We start from the raw sequence: 24,221 nt of genomic DNA, 5'->3' as shown, positions 1-24,221 counted from the left end.
CCTTTACAGGCACATGAACTGTAATGGTATAGCAGTTTTAGTCTGTAAGGTTCAATATTGAGTTGGCCCACCCTTTGCAGCTATAACAGCTTCAACTCTTCTGGGAAGGCTGTCCACAAGGTTTAGGAGTGTGTCAATGGGAAGGTTTGACCATTCTTCAAGAAGCGCATTTGTGAGGTCAGGCACTGATGTTGGATGAGAAGACTTGGCTCACAGTCTCTGCTTTAATTCATTCCAAAGGTGTTGTATTGGGTTGGGTTTCGGTCTCTGTGCAATGCCAGTTCCTCCACCCCAAACCCGCTCATCCATGTCTTTATGGACCTTGCTTTCAAGTCATGTTGGAACAGGAAGGGGTCATCCCCAAACTGTTTCCACAAAGTTGGGAGCATGAAATTGTGCAAAATGTCTTGATATGCTGATGCCCTAAGAGTTAATTTCACTGGAACCAAGGGGCCAAGCCCAACCCCTGAAAAATATTCCCACACCATAATCCCCCCTCCACCAAATTATTTGGACCAGTGCACAAAGCAAGAACCATAAAGACATGGATGAGCAAGTTTGGGGTGGAGGAACTTGATTGCCTGCACAGAGTCCTGACCTAAACCCGATAGAACACCTTTGGGATGAATTAAAGCAGAGAATGTGAGCCAGGCTTTCTCTCAAACATCTGTGCTTAACCTGACAAATGTGCTTCTGGACGAATCTTTAAACATTCCCATAGACACACTCCTAAACCTTGTGGAACCCTTCCAAGAAGAGTTGAAGCTGTTATAGCTAAAGGTGGGCCAACTCAATACTGAACCCTACGGACTAAGATTGGGATGCTATTAAAGTTCATGTGCATGTAAAGACAGGTGTCCCAATACTTTTGACAATCGAGTGTATGTGTAACTAAGGCCTTCCACAGAAATTAAATAACTTGTTGCCCAATCTAGCTGACAATGAAGAGATCAGAAAATGATAAGATAGTTGTGGACACACTGCACCCTCATCAGGTAATCTCTTCCTTACTATTATGTGGGTTAAACCTATGCTTTGGAATAGATTTTCTGAGATGACTTTGATCTCCCAGAGAAAAGGCTAACTGTGTACATTTATGGAAAGATCTTTGATCAGTGGTCAGAGATGTCATCTCATGTGTATAGCTAGCTTGACAAGTGGTTGCATCAGAAGCTAGTCATCCCATTGCAATATGCACCCATTACTTTTGTGGATGTGAAGCTTGTGCGGAAACATGATTTGGTTACTCTAAGCACAGCTGGAAGTTGAATGGGCTTGATCCCTGTCTGACACAGTATAAACAATATTAGTTGATGACTGAAGAGGCAAGCTTAAATTAAACTATGATGAGGATGTTGCTAAATATTTTGCTTTATCGCTGGACCAAAGATATTCACAGTAGTATTTAAAGGGCAGGATATACCAAAAAGAGTATGTTCTTCGCATTGCAACTTTAATATAAGAACTTTTGTTGAAGCTGAAATTTATCTATTGTCTATTTTGTTTTAGATTCAGCACATCAGGCAGCTGGCAGAAGATACAAAGATAAAAGCTTCAAGACTCAACAAAACTTTAAGTAAAGCCATCAGTCGTATGGAGGCAGATAAAAATCGTTCTAAAGAGCTTATAAAAAATGTTAAAGATTTTCTACTTGGTAAGTGTAGTATCCACACACATTCATTATTGCTTAAAAAAAAACCTTGACCTTCCTAGTGGTATTCCCGAGTGTGGCTCGGGGTTAAATTTCAGTGCCAAAAGCGGTAACCCCCGAGCCACACTCGGGGTACCGCTAGGAAGATCGCTGGATCCTGGTAAAGGGGTTTCTTACCTTGTCACCGGGATCCAGCGATGTATCCCGGTGGTGTCTGCTGGCAGATCTTCCTCCCGATGCTCTCTGTGCCCCGACTTCCGTCTCCTGCCACGTGACGTTCGAAGGGAGGTGGAACCGGCGGCAAATTCAAAAGTAAAACACACCAAACACACTGATACATTGCAAAATAAAATAAATTCACAGTAGATTGCCCCCCCCCAGTGCCCTTTCCTGCAGTTTTACTGTACTTTTTATGTGTATACACACATATATATATATATATATATATATATATATGTGTATATATACAGTATATATATATATATATGTATACATACATACTTTAACTTATTTATAGTTATTTATTATAATTTATGATTTTGTGTTTCAAACATTATCATACCCGAGATGTTATAAAGAAGAACGCACAGTATAAAAAAAATCATATGTAAATAGTTGGTTTGGGCTGCTCATTCTTAAGAATTACTAGCAAAATAATGGTACCGCTTTCAGCACCTAAAATCCGAAAGAATCATACCGCCAGGGAGGTTAAAAAGAAAATATGCCTTACACAAAAACGTCTAACCATAAGCTTTTATCGGATATAACATTATTTATTTATTTTTTTAAAATAACAAATAAGCTATAGCAATGTGCTAAAAAAAACAGCTTACATTGAAAACCAGATGTGATTTTTTTTTTTACCCTGGAGGTAATCATAATTGATTATCCTTGAGAGCACATAGCCAACTCTTATTTACAATAGCAGGGGATTTTAGGAAAAACAACACAGATGTAGGTAGCCTTGTAGGTTAAAACAGTATAGTCTTTTCTCTCTCTAAAAGATCTGTAGTTTATAAATTCAGCTTCAAGTGTGACCTCATGTCCCAAAATCCAATGAGAGTTTCTTGGTTCCCATTTCTGGGAAAGGCTGCCTGATATACTTATACTCACCTCAGGGTTTTTTCACTTTGGGGTACTGTTAGTGTCAAAACTTTGTTAAATCGAACATGTTTGTTTTAGGTATGTGATCAACAATTGTAGGAACTCTAGCCCTCTGATATTTCACCTTACATATTAAAATAACATTTTACCTTTTGTTGACTCCTCCTATTTTACCCTCTCCTGTCTTTTCAGTCTTTCCTTAGCCTTTGGAAAACACAGATGAACATAAATATTAAATCAATTCAAATAATTTTTATGGAAGCACAGGTTATATCAGTTGGTTCATCTAGAGGACTTTTATGATTATGCCACACAGGGATAATATATATATATATATATATATATATATATATATATATATATATATATATATACATATATATATATACAGTATCTCACAAAAGTGAGTACACCCCTCACATTTTTGTAAATATTTTATCATAACTTTTCATGTGACAACAAATTTGCTGTCCCCTCAAAATAACTCAACACACAGTAAGTTACTTTTTTTTTCAATATAAGGTACCAAACAATATCACACTATGGCGTACCTTTTGTTATGTCTTTCGGAGATCATTATCCAGTTATAAGCCCTTACCATCTGGAGGATTACTGAGCAGAGGCCCGTCTGACACCACAATATCATTATATCCCCAGTGTCGTTGACCCTTGGGGTACCTTCTCTTTGGTAAGCAGGTTTTTCTTGTGGTGGGCGACACGATCTTTGGTGGTGGATGTTCTGATAACAGGGATATACCACCCCTCTGCTCTCTGGGACTAGGTCAATCTTACAAAAACATTATACAAGCAAGTGCGGTTCCTTGCACCTGAACGGTCTTGTGGAATCACAGACATACTCAGATAAATATTGAGATTTCATTGAACTGCCAAATATTGTCCTATTCTCCAAGGGCTGAGGGAGTAACTGCACTCCACACTGAACAGAACGGGATATTATATCTTATATATTCTCAAGTGTCTAAGCTGCTTGAAATTACCCACATGAACTTACTACTCTCCAGATGAATAAAAGAGGATATTCTAGCCTCGGATGTCCATTCACTCAGCACTGCAGATATAAATTGGCCTAACTTGAGTCCAGTCTGTGACCTGTTGTCATTTGGATTCATATATCTTATATTGATCTCTCATATATAAGAAATGTTTTTATTTACCTTATCCTCCTGAAGAAGCGTTAGATCGAACGCGAAACATGTAGAGGACATCTATACCATTGTGGCTCCCTCAACACCGGATAAATACTGGCATCTACTATCACCTTTAAAATAAGTATCAGGCTTTTATAGGATCATTACCAAGTATAGCGGTGATTGAGGGATATCCACACTATTATGATTGCAATGCTATGATCTGTTTTTAGTCCAATTTCTATATAAACTGTGTCTATTTTTGTGATGTATGTATACCTATAAAATTAATTTTTTAATGAATTACTAATAAAATATCAAAAAACTTTTATGACATTAGTGTCAATCACTGTGCCAAGAAAGTCCATTTCTTTAGCAATAGCTATTTTTCTCTTAGATTTTGATTAATTGGGACGTGGCACATATACTTGAAGTGTCCACAAAGGCCATCTTGTGGTGACACTCCATTACTACATCAACACACAGTAAGTTACTTTTTTTTTCAATATAAGGTACCAAACAATATCACACTATGGCGTACCTTTTGTTATGTCTTTCGGAGATCATTATCCAGTTATAAGCCCTTACCATCTGGAGGATCACTGAGCAGAGGCCCGTCTGACACCACAATATCATTATATCCCCAGTGTTGTTGACCCTTGGGGTCCCTTCTCTTTGGTAAGCAGGTTTTTCTTGTGGTGGGCGACACGATCTTTGGTGGTGGATGTTCACTCGTTCACTTTTTCAGCTTATAGAATGTTTATGGTTGGACTTTTAATTAATTTTTTACTATAATATTTTTTCACTTTATTCGGACTTTCAATGTTCATTTTTTGATTAATAATATTTTTATCATTTTTTATGCAATTTTTGTCACTTTGTCACTTTTTTGGATTTCACATTTCACTTATGTTTTTGCTCACCTTTATTTTCAAGCAATGACTTAACCCTCTTGGGCGTGGAGTTCATCAGAGTTTCACAGGTTGCCACTGGAGTCCTCTTCCACTCCTCCATGATGACATCATGGAGCTGGTGGATGTTAGAGACCTTGCACTCCTCCACCTTCTGTTTGAGGATGCCCCACAGATGCTCAATAGGGTTTACATTTACAGATGTGCTTGGCCAGTCCATCGCCTTTACTCTCAGCTTCTTTAGCAAGGCAGTGGTCATCTTGGAGGTGTGTTTGGGGTCATTATCATGTTGGAATACTGCCCTGCAGCCCAGTCTCCGAAGTGAGGTGATCATGCTCTGCTTCAGTATTTCACAGTACATGTAGGCATTCATGGTCTCTCAATGAACCCCACCCCTTCAACCTCTGCAGCAATAACTCAACACACAGCCATTAATATCTAAACCGCTGGCAACAAAAGTAAGCACACCCCTAAGTGAAAATGTTTAAATTGGGCCCAATTAGCCATTTTTCCTCCCTGGTGTCATGTGACTCATTGGTGTTACAAGGTCTTAGGTGTGAATGGGGAGCAAGTGTGTTAAATTTGATGTTATCACTCTCACTCTCTCATACTGGTCACTGGAAGTTCAACATGGCACCTCATGGCAAAGAACTCTCTGAGGATCTGAAAAAAAGAATTGTTGCTCTACATAAAGATGGCCTAGGCTATAAGAAGATTGACAAGACCCTAAAACTGAGCTGCTGAGCTGCAGCACGGTGACCAAGACCATACAGAGGTCGTCATGGAGGAGTGTAAGAGGACACCGGTGGCAACCTGTGAAGCTCTGGTGAACTCCATGCCCAAGAAGGTTAAGGCAGTGCTTGAAAAAAAAAGATGGCCACACAAAATATTGACACTTTGAGCCCAATTTGGACTTTTTGTCTTAGGGGTGTACTCACTTTTGTTGCCGGTGGTTTAGACATTAATGGCTGTGTGTTGAGTTATTTTGAGGGAACAGCAAACTTACACTGTACAATCAATACTTTACATTGTAGTAAAGTGTCAGTTCTTCAGTGTTGTCACATGAAAATATATAATCAAATATTTACATAAATGTAAGGGGTGTACTCACCTTTGTGAGATAAATATAAATTTATACTTTGATTGTAAAGGAAGTTGTACATTGCAATTGATTTAATTAAAACGTTTTTGTTTGTATGCTAACAAAAATTTCAACACATATTAAACATATAGTGGATTGAAGAAAATATGTAGTGGAATTGTGGATTTAAAAAAATCCATCGATTAATTTTCCTCTTCAGGTCTAATTTCTGGGAGTATAGAAAATAATATAATTTTTTTGATACAATGTCCAATACTTATATGCCCATTGTATTGTATGTAACTGATTTTGTGTTTTTGGTTATATGCCATATATATATATATATCACACATGTCAAACTCTAATGAAACAGCAGTCTAAATTAAATAGAATGATTCATGAAGGGGCCACAACATGTCTTCTGGTGGCCATACCTACTTATAGTACAACTAAAGGCAAAACATCTTTTTCGTTTTGGATATGGTGGAGATGGATTAGAAAACCTGTGAGGTTTATTGATGTCCCAATTAGGAAGATATACACTCTCTATTTGTCCTGTTTATTATTATTATTACTGAAAGTAAAAGAAAATCTCAAATTTTGTAATTCGTCAGCATACCACCCTGTATTTTATTCCCTACTTGGATAGATTGGTATGCTCTGGCACCAGTAACATGTAAGGGCTATATGTTTTTTTTTTTACAATAAATTACATTTTATCACATGGTATGTGTTTTCTCTATATGTGAGAGTGTTGTTGAAGTTGTACACCTCAGATTGGGAACCTGGATTGTGGAGGAGACCATCTACTTTTTCCCTGTGGGGGTTACCAAGCTATTTTAGACCAAGCTTAACTGCGAGGTCACACTCAGTGAGGTGAGGACCCACCCATTAGGGGGGTCACAAGAGAAGAGGTGACACGTCTGACAAGACGTCATATTTATTGTCATTAACGGATTGTCTTTAGAGCACTGGTGATTGGGATCACTTATCATTATTTTTATCATTCTGTCACATTATTTATTATCGGTTCCTCACTGTTTATCGATGATCACATTTATCAGTTTTAAATGTATTTAATATGATTTAATAATGCATGTTTTTATATTTCAATGATTAAGGAATTTTATAATTATTTTTATTAAGGAATTTTAATATATTTTTATTCACCACTGATTTGTCATACATTAGACGCAAATAATCTGCGCAGCACTTTAAACAAATATTTTTAGCTATCCACACTGACCGATTGGGGAGTGGCTAGTGAAAGCTGCAGTATTCATTAACCCTCAAATCATAGTAGCTCACAGGATCATCATTATATAGGTATATATATTCTTACATACAGTGGGTACAGAAAGTATTCAGACCCCCTTAAATTTTTCACTCTTTGTTATATTGCAGCCATTTGCTAAAATCATTTAAGTTCATTCTTCTTCCTCATGAATGTACACATAGCACCCCATACTGACAGAAAAACACAGAATTGTTGACATTGTTGCAGATTTATTAAAAAAGAAAAACTGAAATATCACAAGTATTCAGACCCTTTGCTCAGTATTTAGTAGAAGCCCCCTTTTGATCTAATACAGCCAGGAGTCTTTTTGGGAAAGATGCAACAAGTCTTTCACACCTGGATTTGGGGATCCTCTGCCATTCCTCCTTGCAGATCCTCTCCAGTTCTGTGAGGTTGGATGGTAAACGTTGGTGGACAGCCATTTTTAGGTCTCTCCAGAGATGCTCAATTGGGTTTAAGTCAGGGCTCTGGCTGGGCCATTCAAGAACAGTCACGGAGTTGTTGTGAAGCCACTCCTTCGTTATTTTAGCTGTGTGCTTAGGGTCATTGTCTTGTTGGAAGGTAAACCTTCGGCCCAGTCTGAGGTCCAGAGCACTCTGGAGAAGGTTTTTGTCCAGGATATCCCTGTACTTGGCCGCATTCATCTTTCCCTCGATTGCAACCAGTCGTCCTGTCCCTGCAGCTGAAAAACACCCCCACAGCATGATGCTGCCACCACCATGCTTCACTGTTGGGACTGTATTGGACAGGTGATGAGCAGTGCCTGGTTTTCTCCACACATACCGCTTAGAATTAAGGCCAAAAAGTTCTATTTTGGTCTCATCAGACCAGAGAATCTTATTTCTCACCATCTTGGAGTGCTTCAGGTGTTTTTTTAGCAAACTCCATGCGGGCTTTCATGTGTCTTACACTGAGGAGAGGCTTCCGTCGGGCCACTCTGCCATAAAGCCCCGACTGGTGGAGGGCTGCAGTGATGGTTGACTTTCTACAACTTTCTCCCATCTCCTGACTGCATCTCTGGAGCTCAGCCACAGTGATCTTTGGGTTCTTCTTTACCTCTCTCACCAAGGCTCTTCTCCCCCGATAGCTCAGTTTGGCCGGACGGCCAGCTCTAGGAAGGGTTCTGGTCGTCCCAAACGTCTTCCATTTGAGGATTATGGAGGCCACTGTGCTCTTAGGAACCTTAAGTGCAGCAGAAATCTTTTTGTAACCTTGGCCAGATCTGTGCCTTACCACAATTCTGTCTCTGAGCTCTTCAGGCAGTTCCTTTGACCTCATGATTCTCATTTGCTCTGACATGCATTGTGATCTAGAAGGTCTTATATAGACAGGTGTGTGGCTTTCCTAATCAAGTCCAATCAGTATAATCAAACACAGCTGGACTCAAATGAAGGTGTAGAACCATCTCAAGGATGATCAGAAGAAATGGAAAGCACCTGAGTTAAATATATGAGTGTCACAGCAAAGGGTCTGAATACTGAGGACCATGTGATATTTCAGTTTTTCTTTTTTAATAAATCTGCAACAATTTTAACAATTCTGTGTTTTTCCGTCAATATGGGGAGCTGTGTGTACATTCACGAGGAAGAAGAATGAACTTAAATGATTTTAGCAAATGGCTGCAATATAACAAAGAGTGAAAAATTTAAGGGGGTCTGAATACTTTCCGTACCCACTGTATATTCTAGGTGGAGTGCACAACTATGATAGATCTCACAGTGGTGAGCAATCAGGCCTTCTAATGGGTCATGTATAGAAAAACTGCACATAAAATGTTATTGGTTTTTATATATAAATGTGCAAATTCATTTCTAAGTTGCTTATCATTACACTGACTCTGCTTATCTGCAGACAGCATACCTGTATACCAATGTCAAGGAAAGAGTGCACTGGGTGGTCGCAAGCCTAAGAAGCCACAGGAAGTTGGTAAGACTTTTCCTATTCATATTTTGTCGGTAGAAAATCTCTATATGCTTAGTGGGATTTAGACTTTTCACCAACACATTTTTAAGCACTAAGGAGCTGATTTACTAAAGGGATAGAGGCTTTAATGTTAACTTTAAAAAGTGTGTTTTCAGTTACTAATTGCAATTAGGAAAGCATACCAGTCTATATTAGTGTACATGAGCAAAGTTTTATCATGCCAGTGTATTGTCACCATCACTCATTCAGAACAGTACTGGAGGTTATGTAGATAATAGATATGGGCCGTATCGAATTTTGTTGTTTTATCAAAGCATGGCCAATTTCTGTCTAGCAGCTTCAAATAACTCACATTGGCACACAATGCTAGGCTTCCATTTGCTTGTTATTACGCTAATTTTTCATTTTTTTACACTGATTTATTTTAAAAATCAGATTGCTATTACAGTCAAATATAAATAGCAAACAAAACAAAAGAAGGCAAATGATGATTAAAATGCCCGGTTATTAATGGTGTAAAACTAGTAATTTATTTTAAATTTAACTAATTTTCCACAAGAAGTAATAGACTTCACTTGGCACCAATGCTGCATATATTTGTAAAGGAGCATGAATTTATTTAAAATAAATATTAATGAAGAAAAAAAAAATGGTACAGAGTAATTTGACTATCCTGAGTTTTAATAAATGAAGAGCTAAAATGTTAACTTTTTTAAGCTCAGAGAACAGGCCATGCTTTAACCTGAGAAATTAACTTGATTTATCAGATAAGCTCTATGAACAAGAAAAATATAAACAATGCATTAACATGTTTGTTTTTTTCCTTTTTTTTTTCTAGATGCTACTATTAACCCAGAAGAAATAGAAAAGATAGCCAATGAGGTCCTTGCAATAAAGCTGCCAGCAGCGCCTTATGAATTGATCAATATGCTGAACAAGATTAAAAAAATGTGTGATGAATACCAGCAAAACAAGAAAAACCTCCAAAAGCAACTGGAGGATGTAAAGAAACTTACACAGCAAGCAAACAATGCAAGGTAACTATGATTTAAAACCTATTAATTTAAATTTGGAAGGGGTGGCATCAGAATGGAACAAAATGCAGGGCTCCGCATCACACAGCAATGCCTCAACTATTGCAAAGTTTTAGAGAAAAATAGTCAGGTGTGTTGTACTGGGGTGCATGGGTCAGAAGTGTTTTTTGGTAAGCTGAAGAATTGTTTGTATGATAGAGTAAGCAGAGACAAGACAATACAAAGTACATACCAAGGGGTAAATGGGCCTTAGATATATGCACAGCTATCCTGTAGAGAAACCACTTTAGTGAAGACGGGGTGTTCTTTAGGAGTTTCTTGTAGGATCTCTATGGAACTGATCTTGGTTCTGCTGGCTCTACTTGTTGCATTATTCTTCCTGTCAGGCACATCATCTGGTACCACTGTCTGTGGTAATGGGCAGAAAAAAGATAGACACTGATGATTTTCTGCATCTGAATATTGTTTATATTCATGTTGGCAAAAACAAAAGCAATAAAAGTAGTAATGCTATGTATCCTCAGAACTCAGAAACCCAATCAGTGCACTTCTGCATGACATTACAGCGTCTGGCTCCCCTACACATTTCATTAAAAAAATGACGTCTTCGGGGGCTTGGGGACAGCAGCAACTCACCATGCACTATATACCCCATAGAGTAGGGAGGAGGAGTCTTTCATTCAATACCCACATTAAGCTATTACTTCTGAAATATTCATACTGATTTGACCCACTATAAGCTCCATCGTGTGGCCCAAAATATTATGCCAATCATATACGCCCCAAATATAAATGGAGCTTCCAAGTACCTTATTTTCATTACTCGGTATAGAGATATCATAGAAAATACTGTGTGTGTGTGTATATATATATATATATATATATATATATATATATATATATATTTCCTCCATTATCCGTAGGATGTGCAAATGTTTCATTGAAAAATGATTGATATAAACATTAATACCAAACAATCTGTTACAGCTAGATTAAACTACTCTATATAAAAAAATAATAATAATAATATCATCTTAAAAGTACTCTGTATTAAGAAGAAAAGGAGGAACTATTGAATCAATCCCCAATAACAAAAATCAATAGAACACATAAAAAAATATAAAATATAGAGGATATATATCAGGAAAAGAGAAACTATATTATCCCTGGCCAGAACAGGAGGTAACCAGACTAACTATGTAACTACCCGTAACAAACAGCCAATTGTGACAAAATGCAGGCAACAAATGAACAACTGAGGCAATATATAACAAACAGGTAATTAGGTGACAATATACAGACAAAAAGACAATCATAACAATGTATCAATAACAAAACATAGTGACAATATGCAGACAATACACGGAAAACGTATACAATTTACTCTTTTTTTTTTTCTTTGATGTTTGTTAATTTACTTTATTATTGTTTATTTAAAATGACTTTTTTAGATGACATGCATTTTTGAAAATGTTTTATTTAAATTATATTTTTTTTCTTTTCTAGAAAAGCAGTCGATAACCTTCCCAGTTCATATGAGATCAAAAATAATTTAAATCAAGCTGAAAATATACAGAAAAAAACAAGCTCTGTGCTGAAAAATGTAAACAAGAACATTATGGACATTAGAAACAGACTTTCACAGGTACTGTAAATGAAATATCAATATTAAGATGACTCCAAGTTTTGTAAAATACAGAGTAGATCATTATATCATTAACATGCAAAACACAAACATCTTTAGAGAATATTTCAATCTGCCTATTCAGAGTTATAGGCACTCCTTCAAACCAGCAATGCTTGCCTTTTTTTGCAATGTCCCACCATAGTTTTTGTCTGAACTCTCAGAAACTGCAGCTACTTCCATTGTATGCAACTATATGTGACCTTCTCCCCTTCCACCTTAGAATACAGAGCTTAAGTCTAAAATGTTAGTGCACAGACCCATACACTGTCATGCTAGGGTGGGAAGAAGGTCATTACCCCTTTTTGACACCGATTGAAATAGAGCTTACATAGAAATTAAATTTAGTGTTCCTACAGGCTGGTAGGGTAGTGGGAGCTTGGGGTGGCTCAGTATCAGTGGATCGGGTTCCCATTAGGGATGATCGAATGGTTCGGGTCGACCATCGGCTCAACCCGAACATTGGCTGTTCGAGGTTCGGCCGAATTCCGAACTTTTTGCTGAAAAAGTTTGGAATTCGGCAACCAGAACCGACCAAAATGCAATGGGACAAGAAATGGGCTTTAAAAGCCCGTGATTGGACCAGAACCATTAGTAAAAGCCAATTGAGGGGGCAGGAGAATGCTAGGAATGTGATTGGAGTGACTAGGGGGTCCAGAGGCCAATCGTTAGTGAATACGCCCCCCAGTATATAAGATAGCCCCCGTCAAATTCCTAGCATTGTTATACAGGGACATGGAAGAGAGTGGAAGCAGTTCTGTTACTTCTGCTTCAAAGTGTCATTTAGCAATTTTTAGTGTGAGGAAAGGGATATCTAGTGTAGTTAGGATGCTATTTTCCACTTTAGTTAGCTTTAATATCTAGTTTCTGTACGGAAAGTGTTAAGTGCCAGGGTGACCTTAGTGTAGTGTAGGGTCAACTGACTCTGACTGCTATGGCAGGGTGACCAAATCCTTCCATGTCAGGGTGATGGCTATAGAGAAAAGATCGTTTCTCTGAGGTCACCTATAGAACAGCGATATGGCTTCTCGCCGGTCAGCCTGCTTTTTGCTGCAGGCGTTCATAGGGCTTTTTTGAGGAGAGGTTTGGAGTCAGGCAAAACATTTGAACTTCTGTATAGGGGTATATACACACACACATGTCTGTATATATACACCTACACATACATAGGTGTGAAAATAGCAGAACACTATGCTTGCGCTAATGAAATAATTAACAGGCATATGTCTCCGCTCCTATCACACCTATATATGTGTATGTGTATATATACATATAAGTGTGTGTGTATATATACCCCTATACAGAAGCTCAGATGTTTTGCCTGCCTCCAAAGACCCCAAAAAAATGCCCAAAAAAACACCTGCGCCAAAAAAAACGCCCAGGTGTGTTATTGCAGGCATTTTTTTGGGCATTTTTTTGGGGTCTTTGGAGGCAGGCATGACATCTGAACTTCTGTATAGGGGTATATATACATACACATGTATGTATATATACACCTACACATACATAGGTGTGAAAGTAGCAGAACACTATGCTTGCGCTAATGAAATAATTAACAGGCATAGGTCTCCGCTCCTATAACACCTATATATGTGTATGTGTATATATACATATAAGTGTGTGTGTATATATACCCCTATACAGAAGTTCAGATGTTTTGCATGCCTCCAAAGACCCCCAAAAAATGCCCAAAAAAACGCCTGCGCCAAAAAAAAAAACGCCCAGGTGTGTTATTGCAGGGGGGTTTTTTGGGCATTTTTTTGGGGGTCTTTGGAGGCAGGCAAAACATCTGAACTTCTGTATAGGGGTATATATACACACACACTTATATGTATATATACACATACACATATATAGGTGTGATAGGAGCGGAGACATATTGGTGTTAATTATTTCGTTAGCGCAAGCATAGTGTTCTGCTATTTTCACACCTATATGTGTGTAGGTGCATATATGCATACATGTGTGTGTATATATACCCCTATACAGAAGTTCAGATGTTTTGCCTGCCTCCAAAGACCCACAAAAAATGCCCAAAAAAACGCCTGCGCCAAAAAAAAAATGCCCAGGTGTGTTATTGCCGGATTTTTTTTGTTCATTTTTGTGGGTCTTTGGAGGCAGGCAAAACATCTGAAATTCTGTATAGGGGTATATATACACACACACTTATATGTATTTTACACATACACATATATAGGTGTGATAGGAGCGGAGACATATTGGTGTTAATTATTTCATTAGCGCAAGTATAGTGTTCTGCTACTTTCACACCTATATATGTGTATGTGTATATATACATATAAGTGTGTGTGCATATATATACCCCTACACAGAAGTTCTGATGTTATGCCTGCCTCCAATAACCCCCAAAAAATGCCCAAAAAAACGCTTGCTACAAAACCGGCAAGGTGTGAAAATAGCGGAGCCATATCCCTGTTCTATAAGTGTTCTAATACAAACAATCTTTTTTTTCTGGTTCTGGACATGCTACAGAGCTGAAACTTCACAGGTACATTTTTTAGACCCCCAGACACTAAATCAAAAGAAATCTCATTTTTATTTTTTTCAATAATTTTTTCAATAATTGGCTCTCTATCAAAAATGACAATTTTTTAAGAATTTTTTTTTGTGTGATTAATAGTCCCTGGGGCATGACCCAGAACCGTAGGCACTTTTTAGGGGCATTTATTGGGTTTTAGGGCTTCAAAATGGTGTTTTTTGATTACCGAAGTTCGGGTCCCATTGATTTCAATGGGGTTCTGAAATCCGGGTGTTCTGGTGGAACCGAACTTTTGAAAAGTTCGATCATCCCTAGTTCCCATATCATGGGAATTTGTCACTCTGACCCGATTGGACAAAATTACAGATTCTCTTAAAAGTGGTTGTATACCCTCACAAATACCCAGTGAAGTGACTGGCCTCAGGTGATACACAGAGATGAAACAAATCATCCAAGTTGTATCTGCCTATATGCAGTCTTCTCTTCTCTATATCCATTCAAAGTCTAGAATTTATGAAACTTGAGTTCAGAAAACAGGAGGCGAAGAGTTGAAGTTACACTCTGCAGAGCTCAGTGAGGAGAGCTCTGAGAGCTGAATGGAGGGAGAGGACACACCCCCCTCCACATAGCATACAGGAACAGAGCTGAGTCTGTCAATCAGCTGGAGGTCCCTGCCCTGTCACCTTTTTTCTCTTGGTGTCAGGAAATGTTGTTAGAAGTGATTCATGCTGATAGCAGAGAAACAAAGCAGTAGACATGTACACAAGTGTAGAGGGGAGTCTGATGGGGATCCTGATATGGAGGAGGGGCTCTGATGAGAGGGGACTCTGCTGGGGGCTCTTATACAAGGGGTGACTCTGATTTAAGGGAGGATTCTGATGCAAGGGGGACTCTGTTGGGGACACTAATGTAAGTGGGGGGGCTTTGTTTTACTATAGTTTATGATTGAAAACAAACTCCAACTAAAATGTATTCACGTCTGGAGCAGGGGGGGGGGGGGGGGGTTTACACATACTCTTGGTCAACTGTCTGCTGTCCCCTATGTGATAAAAAAAGTTTGGAAAAAAATTAAAAAGTGTTCCCCAAATTTTTGAGCTCATCCACCCTCACATAGACACACATACGAATGTAAATACATGCGTCAGGGGTGCCTATTCATGAAAATCTTGATTGCACTACATGTTACATATCGCCATGCACACCAGAGTGAGAGCAATAATTCTAGCACCATAGCCCATGGTTAAATGGATGACCTGTAGGGGCTTTTAAAGCTTTGCCTATGAATAATATAGGGTACTGAAGTTTGTCCCCATGTCACGGGTGCATGCAATTTTAAAGCTTGACATGTTGGGTATCTATTTTCTCAGCGCAACCTCGTCTTTTATATTTTACCATAAATCGGGTAATCTATTGCATATCAAAAGAAATTAGTGCAGCGCTAAAAAGTTAATAAAAATCATTAGAAGTGGAAATAGTCCATGCAGAAGAGGAAGGGGCCCGTGTGGATGAAGATGCACTCAAAGATGATTCTATGATCTTGCAACTTCTATAGTGACAGCAAATCCACCACCAGATAAGGTTGGCCTCTCACCTCAAAGCTCTGACCACAAAGGGTCAAACACACCAGAATAATTTCCACTTGCTACTGAAACCGATGATAGAACCTTTGGCAGGATGGATGGATGGGATGATCCCAGCTACTCCAGATACCTTCAGGTAATATCGACCAGACAATCCAAATACTTGCTCTCTAATGGTGTGTCTCAAAGAAAGGGCAAGGGATTGCATTGCAAGATGCCGCTGAGGAAGTCCCTCCTCTTATGGGACGTCACGCGTGCGGAAGGGAGGAGCCGTGACGTCACCCGCCGTCTCACGGAGCCGCTCGAGGAATCGTCTGATTGCTGTATCCAGCCAGAGAGCTTGCTGATTGCTGTTGTCTGCTGTTTTTATGTAAGAGGCTTTCTTCTTTTTACCTAATAAATGTGTTAAAACGTACTTCACCATATGCAATCCCTTGCCCTTTCTTTGAGACACACCATTAGAGAGCAAGTATTTGGATTGTCTGGTCGATATTACCTGAAGGTATCTGGAGTAGCTGGGATCATCCCATCCATCCATCCTGCCAAAGGTTCTATCATCGGTTTCGGTAGCAAGTGGAAATTATTCTGACCCTTTGTGGTCAGAGCTTTGAGGTGAGAGGCCAACCTTATCTGGTGGTGGATTTGCTGTCACTATAGAAGTTGCAAGATTATAGAATCATCTTTGAGTGCATCTTTATCCACACGGGCCCCTTCCTCTTCTGCATGGACTATTTCCACTTCTAATAATTTTTATTAACTTTTTAGCGCTGCACTAATTTCTTTTGATATTGATCTTTGTTTAGTTATGTAGATTAACTTTTGAGTGTCAGCAGCTTTATTCAGTGGTGGTGCATGCGCCGATATTTACTCAGTGTAATCTATTGCATATGTGTGCCCTAAAATTAATGTTGGAGTCTTTTTTTTTTACTGAAATTTTGGGTTTCAAAAACCATTGCACTACTGTATTCTCTAGGCGTCTGCTTTCAGAAATATATAATATATAATGTTTGGGGGTTTTATTTATTCTTTCGGCCTAAATAGATTTTTAAAACGTGTGCAAAAAATGCAAAAACGGCTCTGGCAGCAAAAGAAATAAGTTTGATTGACTCTTTAAAAGAACTTATTTTTTTCAGTCTGCAATATATTTGTAAAATATTCAGTTGGCTCTCATACTGTTAAGTCTGAAGACCCCTGTTATAAAGCAAAATAAATATATGTAGTACAGTTTCATATGCTCGGTTTGTTGGCTGTAAACATTTCAAGTGTTAATGTTCTTTTAGTGCATTCTTCATGTAGCTTACACAGACACACCATGCTTATGCTACATTTTATTTATACATATAAATTCAGGAAGTTTGTTCAATATCGCTGTGATTTACTGGAAACACTTAACCTACAGACAGCGGTCAGCATTATGTCTGAAGAAAGACAAAAATAAAATTCACAGACACAGACAAATTTGCAGCAAATGACCTTTGTGCCCTCCGAGTCCAAACACACAGGAAAGATCAAAACCAAACAAATGATGTTGAAATGTTAAGCTGTGCAAACTGTACAATGTATGCTACAGCAAACAGATCATTTTCATTAAAGTAGTAGAAGGTCTTATTTATAACTAAGTTTTAAAGTAGAACTATAGCAAAACTTTTTTCCTGACAGACTCCATGGCAGCATACGTATCGGGTTTGGCCCCGCCTCCAAACCTACCCATAGGACATCACTCCCATAAATCTTTGCACCTGTTCAGCACACGTGTTCTTTTTTTGTCCTCCTAATGGATTACCTGTATCCTACCTGAAGATGGATCCCAGGAGATGGATGTCTCTACCATTCGGGTATTGAGTTCTCCAATAAGCCCCAGCTGTTGCGGGGTATGGAGCAGGGGCAAAGATTCTTCTGACGTGCACCTTGGCCAAAAAGCCCAGCTGCTGCGGGTGGCCTGTACCCTGAAAGAATCATGAAGTCCGGAGTGTGCTGTATGCTCATCCATCCCTGGTGGCTAGCGGTTCATTGGTGGTCGTGAGTACTCCTTGCCTGTCATATTTGTTTAACTCCATGGCAGCTTAAGTTTTTATTTCAGCTGGTTTTGTATGTTCTTTCATTATTTCCTGTTATTTCCTGGTGGCTAGGGCTACTGAGCATGTGCGGGCGCCTCAGAACGAGGCTTGGTTCTCGCACATGCTCAGTGACGATGTGGAGCATGTGCAGTAGGGTTTTTTGGCGCTGCTTGATGATGTCAGCGGGTGCCATATTGAAAACCCTTCAGGTGTCAGCAGAGTGTGTAGATCATATACTCTGTTGTTGGAAGTCTGTATTTTGCTGTCGGTTTCTCGGTGTGTCTACCTGCGGCATCCGCTGCTGCTCTGCATTTGCCCATACGGTCTTCCTGGTGAGTACCGGCCCCAGGTTTTTGGGAGTTATTCCCCCTCTCCTCTTTCTTCCTCTCTGATCCCGTTGTCCGGCTCATCCCTGCAGGTCAGCGCCAGATGGAAGCCTCCTCACCCTCAGCCCGCCCTTAATAGGTATGTGGGGCTTGGGGGTTGTGGTGTGTAGAGAGGGGGGGATTAGGGCATCATTTATGTCCTGGCTCCCTGTTTGTCTTGCTTTGTTCCTTTGTTTTACAGCCCTCCTAGGTCGGAACGGCATTCCTCACGCAAGAGTAAGCATAGCTTAAGTTCTCACCACCGGCACTCCTCCTCGAGATCTGCTCGGAGGTCACAGTCAGGCTCCCATCATCGTGGGAAATCATCTGCCTCAGTGGGCCCCTCGCGACGCCCAGATAGAGTGGGCTGTTGGGGTTGTGGTGCACGTGTCCCTGAAAGCAAGTCAATGTGTGACAAATGCTTCTCTCAAGCTGCGGGAGAGAGGGGCAATCCAGACCAGCGACTGGAGGCCCTAGTCAAGAGGGTCGTCAAGGATTCCCTGGCAGACGTGGGAGTAGGTCGGGCGCAGAGCCCAGAAGTGACTCCTCCAAGCCCTCCCCTTGGAAGACAGCCTAGGGAAGATCCTGAAACCTCTCAACCTAGTCACCTGTCAGAGAGTGATTCAGAGATTGAAGATCCCTGCTTGGGATTTGAGTATGCTCTCGTCCCCACCTTAGTCAGAGCGGTAAGAGAGACCCTGAATTGGGAAGACTCTGCTGTTTTCTCCGCCAAAAACAGAAGAGATTCTTTAAGCAGCTCTGCAAAGAGCGACTCAACTTCCCTTTTCTGGGTGAATTAGGGGATATCATTACTGAAGAATGGAATAAAGTGGAAAGGAAGAATTCCATGCTTTCCAAAATGTCCCGGTTATATCCTTTCAAGGAAGAAGATGTAAAACATCTAGAATCTCCTCCCTCTCCGCCGCAGTCATGAGGCTGGTCAAACATGTGACCCTCCCACTAGAGGACACAGCCCCCTTTAAAGATCCTTTGGATAGGAGGATGGATTCTGATCTTAAGAATCTACCTGACTGCGGGAATGGCCTGCAAGCCGGCACTGGCCTTAGCCTCATTATCCAAAGCAATGGAGTTGTGGTCTGACTTAGTGGATGAGTCCTTTCGGAGCCTTTCTGAGGAGGCTGCCAGAAGTTCCCCGATTCAGGAACTTAAGATGGCTTTGTCTTTTCTGGGGGAGGCATCTATTGACCTTATACGTCTGTTAGCCAGGGTTATGCTGTCCTCAGTAACGGCCAAGAGGGCTTTGTGGCTCCGCCCTTGGATGGCTGACCCAGCTTCCAAACAAGTCTAAAGCCGTATTCCTTTTGGAGGCTCCTCCCTCTTTGGGAATAAGCTGGATGAGGCGATAACCAGGGCCACGGGCAGCAGGTCTGGGTTTCTCCCTCAGGCTCGACGCCCTCTCAATCCAAGGAAAGGACAACCCAGAAGGTATGTTCCTGACCGTGCCAGGGAAGCACGTACCTATAGGCCTGGCAGAGAATTTGGTCGCAACTGGAGATCACGACAAACCTCCTTGCGGAAACCTTCTAAGGGTGTCCCCTCCGGTGAACGTGATAAGAACAAGTCTTTTTGAGATTGGGCCCGCTAAGACATGTCGGGTGGGGGCTCGGTTGCTACACTTCCGGCATGTCTGGGCGGCCTCAGTCCGAGACTCCTGGACTGTCAGGACAGCCACGTATGGGCACAAGTGGATTTTCAGAGAAAATCCAAGATCAAGGTTTCTTCCTACCTCCCTGCCACCCTCAGGAGAGAAGCGCCAGGCACTATTTTCCTACATAGTCACTAGTTTCTCAAGGGGCTGTCGTCTCCGTACCAGAACCAGAGTGCAGCCAGGGAATCTACTCCCCTCTTGTAAACTCTTCTTTCTATTCAACAGGCTGTCCAACCTGCGGACTGGATGGTGTCTATAGACTTAAAGGGCGCCTATTTCCATGTCCCTGTTGCAGAAGATTTCCAGAAATACCTCCGGTTTTCCGTCAATTAATTACACCTTCAGTTCACTTGCCTCCCCTTCGGGTTCTCCACTTCTCCACGAACCTTCTCGAAAGTTTTGCTGGCTGTGGTAGCTCTATTGAGAACAAAGGGCATTCACTTACATCATTACTTGGACGATCTGCTCTTCTTGTCCCAAGATAAATCTCGGCTGTTGAAGCACCTGGACCAGGTGGTGTCCACCCTTCAGATGTTTGGGTGGCTGCTAAATCTAGAGAAAAGTCATCTAATTCCCACCCAGTCTCTCGTCTACCTCGGGGCCTTCTTCAATACACTAACAGCGACAGTGTCCCTTCCGGAGGAGAAAATCACGGTGGTCAGGGACAGGATTCTCCGTGCCCTCGCATCACCTCACCTCCAAGCGCGTCAGTGCTTGAGAATAATCGGGACCATGGTGGCTGTAGCTCCCATGGTAAAGTGGGCCCTATGGAGAATGAGGCATCTCCAAAAAGGCTTTCTTCGTCAATGGGACACCTGGCATTTGGATCATACCATCTTCCTGACCCCAGCCATGAGAGCAAGTCTTCCATGGTGGCTGCAGCGGGAGCATCTTCTGTGCTGCCATTCTCTTGTACAGACCTCATGGGTTGTGATAACATCGGATGCCAGCAGCACAGGTTGGGGGGCTCATTGCCTCTCGGAAGTGTCTCAGGGCAAATGGAAATTCCCCTCCCAGGGGATAATGTCCAACATTCTGGAGCTACTGGCGGCCCTTCAAGCTCTGAAAGCGTTCCCTCACTTGACAAAAGGTCTTCCAGTGATGCTAAGACTGGACAACACCTCAGCAGTCGCATACATAAGGAAGCAAGGAGGGACACGCAGTTGGTCCTTGCTGCGAGAGGTGGAGCCTATTATGGTCTGGGCTCAAAAGAACTTGTCTGACCTGTCAACAGTGTATGTTCCGGGAGTCCAAGGTGTCCAAGCCAACTTTCTATCTCATGTGCAGTTGGACAACAACGAGTGGTCTCTCCACGAGGAGGTCTTCGAGTGGATCCTGAGCCTGGGGTTCTCCCCAGAGGTAGACCTGTTTGCCTCTCCTCGCAACCGCAGGTTGAAAAAATACTGTGCGAGGTTCAGGGATCCTCAGGCTCTGGAGTTGGACGCCCTCACGGATTGTTGGAGGTTCAACAGGGCATATGCCTTTCCCCCAGTTCCCATAATCCTTCAGTTTCTCCGGAGACTCAGGTCGGAAGCAGCGGAAATAGTGGCGGTGATTCCATTCTGGCCCAACAGGCCTTGGTTCCCTCTACTAACACTTCTCAGCGTTCAAGAAACGATTCCGCTGCCTCTCATGCAAGATCTCCTATCTCAAGGCACCATATTGCATTCTTGTCCAGCCCGGCTGCATCTGAAGGTTTGGCTGTTGAGAGGGGAAGGCTACAAGCCTTAGGGTGCTCTGAAGAGGCCATCTCTACACTTTGAGTGCCAGAGGGAGTTCAACTAATAAAGTGTATGAGAGAATTTGGTCAAGATTTTCCTCTAATCTGGCCACTAGGTTCAATCCTCATTCATCCATCAGGATTCAGGATGTGCTAAACTTTCTACAGTCTGGTCTAGATCTTCCTCTATCAGTGAGTTCTCTGAGAGTTCAGGTGTCGGCTATTTCAGCCTTTACCGGCATTTCTTGGGCTACCCATACGCTAGTCCGACAATCCTTCAAAGGGGCAATGAGACTCAGGCCCCAGAAAAAGCCAAGGTTTCCCAAATGGGATCTCCCCTTAGTTCTGGACTTTCTATCACAACGATAGCGTGACACAGATGAAACTCTTACCATCAAGGAGTTGACATTGATGACCGTGTTCCTGGTAGCCATTACATCGGCGAAGAGAGTCTCTGAAATCGGTGCTTTAGGGGCACAGGAGCCCTTTCTAACCTTCTTTCCAGACAGGGTAGTATTAATCCCTATGCTGGAGGCTAGACCAAAGGTTACTTCAGTTTTTCATGAAAACACGGAAATAGTTCTGCCTACCTTTAGGCAAGAAGAAGATTCTTCTGTCCATCTGCTGGATGTTGGAAATTGCCTCAAGCAGTATCTGGAAGCTACAGTCTCCTTTCGACAGTCAGATCATTTGTTTGTCACTTTCAGTGGAAAGAACAAGGGTCTTCGGGCTTCTTCAAGGTCCATCTCTTCTTGGATCATCCAAACTATCCAATGGGCTTATAGGGCTAAGGGCTTGACCCCTTCAGTGGCGATTACGGCTCATTCAACTCAGAGTGTCTCTACGTCCTGGGCAGTGTCCAGACACGTCTCCCCTGAAGTGATTTGTAGAGCATCGTCCTGGTCCTCTATAAATACTTTTTTGTTTCACTATTGTGTTGACTTTGGTTTACAAGTCCTGTCTGTTTGACAGAGTAAAATTAAACTTTTGTTCAGCACCTGCCCACCCTTTTGTGTACGGCGAGTTATTTCCTGATACGTATGCTGCCATGGAGTCTGTCAGGAAAACGGAAAATTTATATCAAATACTTACCGTAATTTTCCTTTCCTGATGGACTCCATGGCAGCAGGAGTTCCCTCCCGGATTCTGAGGAGGATAGTTACAGAACACGTGTGCTGAACAGGTGCAAAGATTTATGGGAGTGATGTCCTATGGGTAGGTTTGGAGGCGGGGCCAAACCCGATACGTATGCTGCCATGGAGTCCATCAGGAAAGGAAAATTATGGTAAGTATTTGATATAAATTTTCAGTTTTTTTTTCCATTTTGGATAGCGTAAGGGAGGGTTATAACCCTGGTCAGATGGGTTTTCACCATCTGTGTCCCATTGGCAAGATTTCCCTTCTTGTCCAATAGCCAAACAGGAAATGAAAGGAAATCCCTTAAAATTAACCACTTCAGCCCCGGAAGGATTTGCCCCCTTAATGACCAGGCCCTATTTGGCGATTCGGCACTGCGTTATTTTAATGGACTATTGCGCGGTCGTGAGACGCTTTATCCAAATAAAATTGATGTTCTTTTTTCCCACAAATAGAGCTTTCTTTTGGTCGTATTTGATTACCTGTGCGATTTTTAATTTTTGCGCTATAAACAAAAAAAGAGCGACAATTTTGAAAAAAAAAAACAATATTTTTCACATTCGGCTATATGACATTCTCAAAAGAAAAAATGTAAAACTCAAAATTTTTTAATATTTTAGGCCAGTTTGTTTTCAGCTACATATTTTTGGTAAAAAAAAATTGTAATAAGCGTATTTTGATTGGTTTGCATAAACGTTATTGCGTCTACTAACTACAGGAAAGATTTATGTCATTTTTATTGTTTTTTTTTTTTTTACTAGTAATGGTGGAAATCTGCGATTTTTTGCAAGACTGCGACATTGCTGTGGACAGATCGGACCCCTGACTGACATTTTTGACACTTTTGGGGGTACCAGTGGCATTACTGCAGTAATTAGTGCTACAAATATGCACTGTTACTGTAATAAGGGCATTGGCAGGGAAGGGGTTAACCCTGTGGGTGATCAAGAGGTTAAATGTGAGCCTAGGGGAGTGATTCTAACTGTGGGGGGCGTGGCTTGCAAAATGATCAGAGACATGTGATCCTATATAGCAGGATTACATGAGCTCTGTGATCATCCCAGGGAGAAGGATGGTCGGCTGTGTTTACAACAGCCGACCATCCTTCTCTCTCAGGGGGGGAATGATCGCGGTTGTGTCAGGCGGCAATCTGAGCCGCCTGACACCCGCATCGGGCTCCCCGCTAACGATTGGGGGGCGTGGCTTGCAAAATGATCAGAGACATGTGATCCTATATAGCAGGATCACATGAGCTCTGTGATCATCCCAGGGAGAAGGATGGTCGGCTGTGTTTACAACAGCCGACCATCCTTCTCTCTCAGGGGGGGAACGATCGCGGTTGGGTCAGGCGGCAATCTGA

The 24,221-nt window shown here is 41.2% G+C and overlaps 1 protein-coding gene across 1 annotated transcript in view; it reads left to right on the top strand.

Moving 5' to 3' along the window:
- The window catches only part of LAMB4 (laminin subunit beta 4), a gene marked incomplete at both ends in the record, with an annotated part of 184,994 nt that overhangs the window by 137,295 nt on the left and 23,478 nt on the right, over positions 1-24,221 (top strand). The window contains 4 exons of the mRNA XM_082256455.1: positions 1,510-1,654; positions 9,044-9,118; positions 9,954-10,152; positions 11,656-11,794. Of these exons, the coding sequence (XP_082112581.1) occupies positions 1,510-1,654; positions 9,044-9,118; positions 9,954-10,152; positions 11,656-11,794 (558 nt within the window). The remainder of the gene's footprint in view (positions 1-1,509; positions 1,655-9,043; positions 9,119-9,953; positions 10,153-11,655; positions 11,795-24,221) is intronic.

This window comes from Pelophylax lessonae (assembly GCF_965119305.1).
Source record: "Pelophylax lessonae genome assembly, chromosome: 4".
Lineage (NCBI taxonomy): Eukaryota > Metazoa > Chordata > Amphibia > Anura > Ranidae > Pelophylax > Pelophylax lessonae.
The sequence above is the reverse complement of the archived record's forward strand: the minus strand, read 5'-3'. Positions and strand labels throughout refer to the sequence as shown.